The sequence below is a fragment of the Scylla paramamosain genome, chromosome 42 (assembly GCF_035594125.1).
Source record: "Scylla paramamosain isolate STU-SP2022 chromosome 42, ASM3559412v1, whole genome shotgun sequence".
Classification (NCBI taxonomy): Eukaryota; Metazoa; Arthropoda; class Malacostraca; order Decapoda; family Portunidae; genus Scylla; species Scylla paramamosain.
The window spans coordinates 714,150-726,592 of NC_087192.1; the positions used below are offsets into that span (position 1 = coordinate 714,150).

General features: G+C 42.2%; 1 protein-coding gene across 6 annotated transcripts in view; it reads left to right on the plus strand.

Annotated features, from left to right (window-relative positions):
- LOC135093300 (synaptic vesicle glycoprotein 2B-like) overlaps nucleotides 1–12,443 on the plus strand; it is a 40,277-nt gene that overhangs the window by 15,017 nt on the left and 12,817 nt on the right. For 2 of the 6 annotated variants that reach the window (XM_063992435.1, XM_063992434.1), the window contains exons 2-4: nucleotides 10,694–10,750; nucleotides 11,137–11,298; nucleotides 12,231–12,393. In XM_063992435.1, the coding sequence (XP_063848505.1) occupies nucleotides 10,694–10,750; nucleotides 11,137–11,298; nucleotides 12,231–12,393 (382 nt within the window). The other 4 variants (XM_063992436.1, XM_063992437.1, XM_063992439.1 and 1 more) reach the window with 4 other exon arrangements.

Below are 12,443 nucleotides of genomic sequence, written 5' to 3' on the forward strand. Positions count from 1 at the left end.
ATGCGTGCGAAGGTGAGAAAGTGTAGAATGGTGACAACAAACAAGCAAAGCCCACATATATTTTGCTGACACCAAGAATAGATGAACTTGCTGCGTAAAAGGATTAAGTAGAAAGTGTAGTGACATCAGTGACAAGAAAATTGTTATAGTGCTGATATAACAGATGATATTATTGTTACTCCAGTACTACTGATATATTTTTAAGTATTGAGCATTATGGTACTACTACTACTACTACTACTACTACTACTACTACTGCGATAACATCTCCACCAACAATAACAACAACAATAGAAAAAATATTGATAGAATGGTGATAAGTGAAAGCCGATAACAGTTGTATAATTTAGGAAAATGTGACTGTAATGCACATGTTCATAGATTCAAACACATGTGTACAGTATGTTCGGGGAGTCACTATTGGCCAGTATTCTTCTTATTTTCCTATGGAGGCTATTTGAATGATATAGAGACTAAACAGGACTGAAGTATTAAGTGAGGGAATATGTGAGGGTCATGATTTTCATAAGAACCGCCGATCGCGATAGTATTTAACAAAGCTTCGGTATTCAAAAGGTGAGGTCTTTGTCAAACGTGGTACCGTAAAATGTTTGCGTTAAATGTCTACGTAATATCTTAATATATAAATTTTTGATAAGGGCTCGTGATTAGTAGTAGTGTTCGCTAGTGTTTATTATGGGACGGTTTGCTTGACAACATTCAGGACATTTGGAGAGTTCATGGTTACTAGATGAGACCAGTGAGGTTCTCTCTCTCAGCATGTACGGCGTGGAGTCCTCGCCAGACTGTGTTGTGTTGAGGGAGGTCGAGGCTGTGCGCCTATCATTTTTATATATTAAAGAAAGTAAATGGCTTAAGATACTTCCCTCATGGCATTCCAAGATGTGGGGGTTTGACCTTTTGCCTGCTAAAGACATAGTTTTGCCTTCATTTCAGTAACCTTTCGCACTGTATAGATTTTAAATGAAACCAGCAAAAAAAAAAAAAAGCAATAAAACATTAATATCATCAACAAATCATTATCATCATTATCAACAACAACAACAACAACAACAACAACAACAACAAGAACAGCAAGAACAACAACAAGAACAACAACAACACCACACACACACACACACACACCCCCACCCACCCACCCACCCACACATACACACATAGCTACATATTGTAACTAGACTAACTCACGAATACTCTCCACAGATCTGCACACTGTAGGGACTGTCAGGCTCAAGTCACGGTACACTCACGGTCCAGTTACATCATTACATGGATTTCAATGGAAGTATTCACACTGATGCTCACGGTCCCCCATTGACATGCATGTAATATGTGACTGGATCGTGACCTGACCGTCCCTATATAGTGTGGATCCATCTTTACGTTAAACAGAGTACCACAGATTTGTTACCTTACTCCTAATATAGTCTTTCTTCTAAGGAACTCAATAATAAATAGAAAGAAAAAAGGAAAAAAAAATACGTCTTTACTGCGAACAGTGTCAATGATTAAACAGTGGTGTTGTAAGCTGGTCTCGCAGTATCGAGCACGTGTCTCTTAGTGTTCTTTGTTCGCCTTTCCTTACTCTTGATGCAGAGTTACAAAATTGTGTGTGATTTCAATAAAGATTTTCTGGTAATGTAATTCTCTCTCTCTCTCTCTCTCTCTCTCTCTCTCTCTCTCTCTCTCTCTCTCTCTCTCTCTCTCTCTCTCTCATTTATTTATCTATTTATTATATTGCGCGGAGGCGGAGAGGTGGAGGGAATCTTTATCAAGTATTTAATATATGTTAGTTGGGATTCGCAAAAATTAATGTAGGATGCTGACTATTTCCACCTTCCATTTTCGCATGGATTTGTTCACTCTTACGTTGTAGTCACTGTATTGGTACCTGAACACCTCATATCATTAACCTACAGTCACTTATGCTGCCTTCGTAGGGTCCTAAGTGAGTTGCCAGTCTTTCGTGAACTCGTGTGATGGTGAAAGCAAATGAATAGTGTAAAGTTTTCCTACAGCAAGAATCGTCAAACCGCTTCTTCGTCTGTTCATGTGAAGGTTACTCTACTCGAATGACTGCTGTGTGTGTATGTACAGATTAGGTTTGTAGAGGATAGTAATACTAATACTAATACTACTAATAATAATAAATGGTTTATTATTCAGGCAGTTAACAAACTGAAAATGTACAGAGGAGGTGGGGAAATACTTAACATCAGTGTGACCAGCGAATCAAACTGACGCAAGACAGACCAGCAGGCTTATTGTGGACGCTCCCGCTCCATCCAGGAAGACAGCTTTGACTAAAATCGTGGCTGGATATAATTAAGTGTTTTAGTAAATTTCTTCACAATGTAGTTACGGAGTTTAAGGATCATCATAACCTTGAAAACATTTTGAAAACGTCTACACCTTTTGTTGGAAACTGTTATTACATTCACTAGAACATCCTTGAAAACCGCAGTAATTTCCACTGGAAGATGTTAAAAACTATCACTAGAATCATAAGTCATGAGAACACTCTTGAAAACCCCAACAACTTCCACTAGACCCTGTCAGAAACTATCACCAGAATCAGAAAAAAAAAAAAAACATCTTTGATAACTACACTACCACTAGAGCCCGTCAAGAACTATCACTTGAATCATGAGAACAGCCTTGAAGATCACAACAACTCGAGCCGGTTACCAATTATCTTTAGAATCAGGAAAAACCTCATGTTTCATTACACCTGTTAAAGTATCCTTATAATCAAGAAAACTTCATTGAAAAATCACAACAACTTCCGGTAGAGCTTGCTAAACCATCTCCAGAATCATGAAAACAATTGAAAATCAAACAGCTTCTCTTAGAGTCTGTTAAGCTATCACTAGAATCAGGAAGCGTCACTGAAAACTGCAGCATCTTTCCTTCAAGCCTGTTAAGCTATCATCAGAATGAACAGGACACCATTAAAAACTTCAATATCTCTCACTAGATAAGCTGAAAAGTCACAGAAACGCTTGAGATTGCGCTCTCAGAACCGACCTCGTGCACTCCTCCTCTCGACAGATTATTTATGAGGTGCCTTTTAGTAGACCCAAGACACGAAGACACAGCAAGGCGGCAGGATGAGGTGGGACGCTCCGCCCACCCACTGCCCCGCTCTGGCCCGGCAGGTGGCAGCAGCTGCTCATCCCCGTCCCATGGCTTTGTTTCTGTCACATTCAGTGTTTCTCTCTCTCTCTCTCTCTCTCTCTCTCTCTCTCTCTCTCTCTCTCTCTCTCTCTCTCCGCAAAGGGTCTAAATTTTTCAGACACCATGTTCTCAGTTAATGAGATGACAATGGTAATCGTAATACCAATAATAATAATAATAATAATAATAATAATAATAATAATAATAATAGTAATAGTAATATCGACAGCAACAACAATAATAACAACAATGATAATAGAAACCGCAACATAAACAATCAGCAACAACAACAATAACAAAATGTCAGCCTGTACCTTGGACACTGCCAAGTATCTAAAGATAACTTACAAATTATGGTGTGGTTCATGCTAGCGGGTGTTGTCATTCCCGTGATCGTCCCTAAAGTCAATACAAGGCCACGTAACGCAATTGGAAGTAAAAGCCTGAGCCGCCTCGCCTGACAATACACCCAAGATTACGGCGCCGCTTGTACAGGGACCTCAGATATTGGTAGATGATACTGGAGTAGATATCAGGAGATTGTTTAACGATAACTGCTGCTAATTAATTCCAGTGTCGATATAAAGTATAAATGAGAATATGAAAACAGGTACCAAGAGAGTGCTGTCCTGTAACGAGGGTGTCTGTTGATCTGTGCACTGCTGCCCACATGTGAGGGAACGGGATTGATACAGGACACCTTGCGTCGTGGCTCGCTGGTACAAGCTGAAAAATGCGAGGCAAAGACGCGGCCGTGCCTCACTAGTGTGGCACTGCACGACACGTCTTTGCCCTTCCCCATCCATACCTCGCATTCAGCTCATGCGGTGCCTTAAGACCCCTTTCTTGCGACGACTTAAGACCAGTCAGTCAGTCCTTCAGTTCATAGTCGGCGTCGTGTGTAGTTCCTGCGTAAGTGAAGTCTCCGAGGGTGTTACTTCGCTTGGATTTGTTCTGAGTGGAAACTTTCGAGATGAACTGGTTCCAGGCATCCTACGACACATTCCCGGTAGTGTTGTGTTAGAGTGTGACAGTTGGCGTTCATAAACGTGTACCGGGGTTTATGAGTATCGGTAGCTGTGCGGTGGGGCTCTTGTCGCCACTTGATGTCAAACAAGCTCATTAATATTCATCAATGACCTTCTAAACCAAACTTCTTGTCCTATCCACTCCTACGCTGATGATACCACCCTGCACTTTTCCACGTCTTTTCATAGACGTCCAACCCTTCAGGAAGTAAACATTTCACGCAGGGAAGCCACAGAACGCTTGACTTCTGATCTTTCTAAAATTTCTGATTGGGGCAGAGCAAACTTAGTATTGTTCAATACCTCAAAAACTCAATTCCTCCATCTATCAACTCGACACAACCTTCCAGACAACTATCCCCTCTTCTTCAGTGACACTCAACTGTCCCCCTCTTCTACACTGAACATCCTCGGTCTGTCCTTTACTTATAATGTGAACTGGAAACTTCACATCTCATCTCTAGCTAAAACAGCTTCTATGAAGTTAGGCGTTCTGAGACGTCTCCGCCAGTTTTTCTCACCCCCCCAGCTGCTAACTCTGTACAAGGGCCTTATCCGTCCATGTATGGAATATGCTTCACATGTCTTGGGGGGGTTCCACTCATACCGCTCTTCTAGACAGGGTGAAATCAAAAGCTTTTCGTCTCATCAACTCCTCTCCTCTAACTGACTGTCTTCAGCCTCTCTCTCATCGCCGCAATGTTGCATATCTAGCTGTCTTCTACCGCTATTTTCATGCTAACTACTCTTCTGATCTTGCTAACTGCATGCCTCCCCTTCTCCCGCGGCCTCGCTGCACAAGACTTTCTTCTTTCTCTCACCCCTATTCTGTCCACCTCTCTAATACAAGAGTTAACCAGTGTTCTCAATCATTAATTCCTTTCTCTGGTAAACTCTGGAACTCCCTGCCTGCTTCTGTATTTCCACCTTCCTATGACTTGAATTCCTTCAAGAGGGAGGTTTCAAGACACGTATCCTTCATTTTTTTGACTACCGCTTTGGACCCTTTTCTGGGACTGGCATCTCAGTGGGCTTTTTTTTTTATTGGATTTTTGTTGTCCTTGGACAGTGTCCCTCCTACATAAAAAAAAAAAAAAAGTGCATGACGAAAGCCGAGCCGCTGGTCTGTGGCATGTGGAGAGAGAGGGTGGGGGCAGAAGCGTTATCGCATTCTTGGGCAATCAGTTTTATTTTTTTTGGGGGGAAGTGTGTTGAGTCATGATGCCTCAACAGCAAGATCACGTGACTTGGGTTACGAAAGTGCTGCCTGGTTTGCTTCAGTGGCTCAAATCGAACTCTCGAGTTTCGGGTTCGAGCTGAGCGTTGTACCACAGAGCTACACGGCGCGACGAGCATCGATAGATAATACCTTCTTTCGTAAAGCATAACCGTTGGATCCTTTATAAATCTGTAGTGTAAAGAAGAAAGTATAGATTTTGTAAAGGCAATAAGAAGCAGGGACTACAGGAGGCCTTAGAAGATCAAGCACTTTAGGCGTAAGCCACCAGAAGCTAGATTCTTTGTAGGTTATCATTCAAGGGTCTTCCCGCACCGCGCACTTGACTGACTGATTGGAAGCAGACTTGACGGATCCTGGGAGGAAGACATGCCAGGAGAGACACCCACGCATCAGGCATCGGAAATGTAGCGTCACCTCCACTCGCCTCCTCCACACGGTCGCTTTCTGTGTGGACAATGTAATAGTTCCCGCCAAGCAGCGGCCATGGTCCATCATCCCTGCTGGAGATACACAGGCGGGAGTGTGGAGTGTGGACGTGCGGTGGGCTGTGGCCGTTGACAGCTAACTTACCATATTCTAAAACACCTCTGCGCTGCACGTCCACTACTTTCAAAAGCGTCTCCTAAAAGTTACAAGGTTTTAAGGGTGTTATTATGGTTTTAGTAACAGATTAGCAAGATTACTTACAAGATTATTAACTGGAAAAACACTGTTGAGAACCCTGCTGATCATCTCTGGAAATAGTTGCTGTGGGAGAGCAGAGATTTTTTTGAACGCCAGGCACTGATGTGTCACGCTCACCTTTGACCCGCGCGTCCCTCTTATCTCAGCCACTCGCTCATCCATTCACCTCCCGCCTCCGTCAGCAGCACCAGAAAGAAGCGATGTCACTGTCAGTCATGGCTTAGGCTTATCACTATCATGACTCACCACTATCATCGCCATCATTAACACAACCATTCTTAAACTAATTACTATCATCATCATCATCATCATCATCATCATCACCTTCATATTTTTGGGGCTGATTATTACCATCACATCACCACTATTCTTGGGCTAATCATTATCATATTCATCACTACTGCCATCATGACATCCATTCTTGGCCTAAATTGCCATCGTCATCACATCCACGCTTGAGTCTTGGGCTGATCATTATCATTATCATGACACCCCTTCATGAGCTCATCTTTACCACCACCACCACCACCACCATTTTACCCCTTCTCGCAGAACTGTTCCTACTTACGATGAGGGTGACAGCATTTTCGTCTTCCTCGCTCCTCCTTTTCATAGTCACACACACGTCCTCCACACGTCCAGCATCTGTCCACTTATCTTATCTTATCTTCCCAAATCACGTCTTTTCCTTCCCCTCTGTCTCCTCGCTACCTAACCTTCGACCTTGGCGCCTACTTCGAAACGCCTTGCTTTCTCACCTCGACTATTTTCAAAAGCCACAGACGTAATTAGCCGGATTCTTAAGAGTGTTTCTCCTGTTCGTCTGTCACTAGAAAACACCTTAAGAAAAAAAAAAAAAAAAACGTGTAACTTCAACTAGAGCCTTTTGAAAGTAGTGGAGATTCGGCGCAGAAATGTTTCAGAATATAGTGCCAGGTGCTTCTTCTCGCCTTATCGTTCATTATTACTTGCGTCTTTATCTATACTTGTGCCTCTATGCCTCTCTTCACCTTGCACACATTACTACTTGTGTTTCTATCTTTGCTTGTGCTTCTGTGTCTCTCTTAGGTCCATTACTTCTCGTGTCTCTGTCTTTACGTTTGTCTCTGTACTTCTCCTCACCTTACTCTTATTACTACTCGTGTCTCTCAATGTTAACGTGTGCCTCCCCTCACTCTCTTCACTCTCTTACGTCCGTTACTTCTCGTGTCCCTACTCTTATCACACTGGTACACGGCACGCTAACTTTGACTCTTCCTTTGCCATTCTCGACTTATCCTATATATCCTTATTTAATCTATGGTTTATTTTCTGTGAGTATTTCCTTCCTTCACTTGTGTCTCCCTGATCCACTCAACGGTGATTGTCTCATTCCTTGGCCGCAATCACTCGCCCATCTCAATCAGTTGTCGCTATCCGTCCCAGCATTTGTCTGATGACACCGCAAACATTCATGATAACCATGAACGAGTTTTTGTTTGTCAGTTAATATCCCTAGATCAGTGTTGCCAGCCTGGAGGTAAATCTGTTCAGGGTCATATATTATAATGGAAAACTGGTGGGTGATGCTGGGAGAGATGCTGGGAGAAGAGTTGAGGGATTCAGAACTCGGGATCTCTTGGTTCCGGTTCTGAATTCCTCAATTTTTCCTCCGGCATCTTTCCACTACCCGCCAACACTTGAATGAATGAATAAAAAAAAAACGCCATCCCCTCAAGCCTCAAAGACTTCCAATAGAGCATTTTACAACTCGGGATACCGCCATTGACTTCCAGTAGAGCATTTTAATACTCGAAATAAGACGACGAAATGTGAAAAGACTGAAACATGCCTGACATCTCTTTAACACCCCCCCACATAGAGCCAGCAGACAGGACGTGGGCAGCCGGGTTTAAATGCCTTTATTTACAATCACTACTCTTACAGCTGCGCAGGAAGGCTGCAGGTGCTCGCTTACCGCTCCGCATTCCACACGTCAACCTATGTAATTCTCGGTTGGTTCACATGTGTTAGTCTATCTGGTTGTGTGTCAGGCTGTGGGAGGTTGAGTGTCTGGGTGTTTTGTAGCTTCACCCCTGCTCTCCACGAGATGAAGAAGCGTCTTGCGAGTATGTTGAATGTGTTGTGCTGTATTACTCGATAGGGTGTGGAGCAAGTAAGGAGAGAGAGAGAGAGAGAGAGAGAGAGCATAGGGCTTTTTCACCGGATTTTTGTTACCCCTGGCTGGTAACAGACAGATAAGCAGACAGTTAGACAGACAGACAGACAGACGGATGGACAGAAGACATAGAGAGACGGACAGACAAATACACATAAATTGACAGACTGATAGACAGACAGACAGACAGACAGACAGATGAACACACAAGAAACCAGGAAACATCTTGTAAATTATTGAGTACGAATTTAAGTAATGCAGTTAATATAATAAGGGGTGTGTATTACCGCTGAGTCACTAGATTCAACTAGAATTTTTTTCTTTCTGTCTGTGTCATTCTGTTTGTTTGTTTGTTTATTTATTTATTTATTTATTTGTTTCCGTGTTTGTGTGTCTATCCGTATGCCTGGCCGTTTATTTGTTTATTTGTTTGTTTTTCTGTCTGTCTTAATATCTGGTCTCTGTTCGTTTACTTGTTTGTATGTCTCTGTCTGCCTGTCTTTCTGTCTGTCTGTCTCTCTTTGTGTGTGTGTGTGTGTGTGTGTGTGTGTGCGCGCGATTAATTTAATATATTGATGCAAAGCAAACATATTTCTCTTGGGTGTAATATTCAGTATCTGAACAAGATGATGTACTATATCATTTAGTGAAAACGAGAATTGTACTCCAAACTCTTGTAACAAAACTCTGAGCAAACAAATTATTTTCTGTTTTAGTTTACACACACACACACACACACACACACACACACACTGATATATTTTTTTTTTTTTTCACCTTTCTCGAGCGATTCGAACCAAGGTTATTACAGTCGGATCGAGGCGCCGCCAAACACAGGTGTCGGTACACGCATTATAGTACTTCCTGCACTCGGGACAACATGGGACTTAATTTTGCGTTGTCTAATGCCACCCTCTTCACGGTATTTTCCTTCCCACTGGCCTTGAGGCGCTGCGTGCTGGTACCGGGTGTGCAGCTGTGTGCCCGCTGTGCCTGCTGTGCCGCTGGTGTTGCTCGTTAATGAGTCTCAGATGTGTGTGTCATGCACCCCCCTCCATATACCCAGATTATTTCCTAGTACCCTCTGAAAAAAAAAATGTGTGCACCCAGATTGACTATCACTGGTCTAAAGCAAATAAAAGTAAATGCAAATATATGAATTAATTCATAAATATAAAAGATAACACAACTCAAAGAAAAGAAGACAGCAGCAAACAAAAATAGCAAGTGCGTCACCAGAAAAAAAATCGAGGTGTTGACTCTTGAGTTATATAAGGTGTGGAGTTGATGGCGCTAGATCACCGCCAACCACGGGAGGAGGCGAGAGGCGCTGGAAAAATAGTTTCATCGGGTCATCTTACCCGTAGCGGCTCACTAAGATATAGAATATTCAGATAAAGTGATAAATATAGTCAATGTGTAAGACGTGTTGTGGTTTTGTTAGGCGGAGCGTGGTTACATCAGGACTCTTTCCTTGGCACGTGCCTCACAAATTCAAAGACCATACCGATGCTCGAGTGGAGGAACACAGTAGGATGCATGTGGTAGGCCTGATTCAGATTTGATTATGTGTTGTCTTCGTTAATTTTCCAAATGCTGTATTTCTCTCATTAGACTTTTCCATGTTGTAATAAATAAATAAATAAATTCTTGCTAGGCCTCCCCCACCTATAAGATCTTGCTCTCCCGCTGGACCCGATATTTGTTGGGGCTGGGGAGGAATGACAAAGGAATGTTTATCGAGTCGCTGTGTGTGTGAAATGTAAACTGTAAACTAGGTAGCAGTGACACTTATCTGTCGTGGTGACCTGCAGTCAATTTACATTTTACCCATCAGCACATCCCTAATACACCGTGCATTTTTGACAAAAAACCCGCTGATGGAAGAAGTAATTTACATATGTACAGTACACAAGACATACACACGTCACATGTGCTGATGTGTGAAACCAACTTGTGTATTTACTGCAGGTCACTAGGACAGGTAATGGTGTCAGGCAACCATGGTGGCTGTTTGGTGTGTCGGGTAACACTCCACTTGATAACTGGGACAGCATAACTTGTGGTTGGGAAGGCAGTAATTCAGGTAAATTTATAGTTTAAGCTAATGTCCCCAATCTCTACCCACGGCCCACGGCGTTATTATTAATTTCCGACAAGTAGTGTAATCATTAGAAATGATGTGAATAGTGAGAAGAACAAAATGAGGTAGGTTATTACCACGTAGTGTGTAATGGCTTAAACTATAATAAAACCGTAATTCATTCAATACCGATAACTAAACTGTACTGTTGAATTACTCGAAGAATTCTATATGGTACATATTTTTCTTGCTTCTTTATATATTTTCTTCATTTAATTGATCATCTGTGTTTTCTTCTATAGATATGAATGATGACATGGATGAAGGTGAAGACTATGAGGCGGCCATCACAGCCACAGGTAGGTGGTTTGAGTGGTATTGGTAGTGGTGGTGGCAACAGTGAGTCTTTCAAGAATCCCTTGGCTTTGGCAAGATAAAATATAGTAATGATATATATTTAATGTTGATAACTACAGGTATGTCTGTTTACCTTTATTTTACTCAACCACCTATGTGTTCCTTGCCATTAAGAGTGTAATCCTCATTTAACCACTTAGCATGCTTATAACATAACCATTTCCAAACCGTTTAAGTTATTAATACTTTTACTGGAGACATGACATAGTTGCACCTGATTCCAAACTTAGATGATCAGCCAACAAGTGATTGAAACTGATTTGCACCTTTGAGATAAAAGTAAAAAGGATTCTTAATCCCACATCTGATTCGTTACTCCTCGGTGCAGGCTACGGACCCTTCCAGTACTGGCTTATCCTGATTGGGGGCTTTGCCAATGCCAGTGATGCAATAGAGATCCTGTGTGTGTCTATCCTTCTGCCAGCTGCTGAGTGTGACCTCCACATGACCTCTGAGGACAAAGGCTGGCTCAGTGGTATTGCATTCATTGGTGAGCTGTTTATCTTTTTTTTTTTTTTTTATAAATCCTGCAGGATGTAACAATTTGCTGAGTATTCTTAGTGAAGCAAATGCAGTAGCATTAGTTTTTGTACTCCTCCTCCATCTCCTAGCAGTATGACATTAGCTAAGAGTTCATGAACTTTCACTAACATCTAGATAAGATGTCATGACTCCCTTTGTAGCACTATAGAAACCTTGAAAATTTTATTTGAAAGCAGGATAGATAATTTACCATAAGAGGCACCCTGGCCGGGGATTGAACCTGTGACATGGAGGTATAAAAAACAGTGCCTTAGATATTGTGACCAAATTATTATCAGGTCCCAGGGTAATCTTTAGTGTCTTTATATCTCCAGTCACTACAAATAAATTACAATGGATTTCAAACAGCAACATACCTATGAAGGGAGAGGTGTGATGCACAGCTGCTATTGTGTGCAGGGGAGAAGGTGTAAGTGTGTGTTGCATGACAATGTACAAGCATTGCTGAGTGGTGTTATTGATGAGTGTGTCCATAGTGATGAAGATAAATAGTGTGTGGAGAGTGTGGTTGTATGGAATGAAGATGAGTGGTGTTAGTGGTGAGTGTGGCTGTAGGGAATGGTGAAGATGAGTGGTGTTAGTGGTGAGTGTGGCTGTAGGGAATGAAGATGAGTGGTGTTAATGGTTCATTATAGAAACAATGAGAAATTGATTTGAAGGTGTGATATATATTGAGCCATGAGAGGTGCCCTGGCTGGATACTATGCAAGGAGGAGGATAGATACATAGATGATAGATGTGACTATAAACAGAAAGAAAAAAAATAATAATACCATGCAAGACAGCCTATGGAGACATTGCTATAAACAGGAATAGCTAAATGTCAAGTGAGAATCTGCATACATTGGGAGCCATCCATGCCTTGATATGTCCCTGCAGGCATGATGGTTGGGGGCTACGTGTGGGGCTGCCTAGGGGACATCTTTGGGCGTCGCAGTGTGCTCATGGTGTCCCTCGTATTGAATGGCCTGTCTGGCCTTGCTTCTTCCTTCGTGCAGACCTTCCCGTCATTCCTCGTCTTCCGCTTCATATCCGGTGTTGGGTGAGTGAATGTGATGTCTGCCATCAGTACTGAGTTTTCCTGCTCATCCA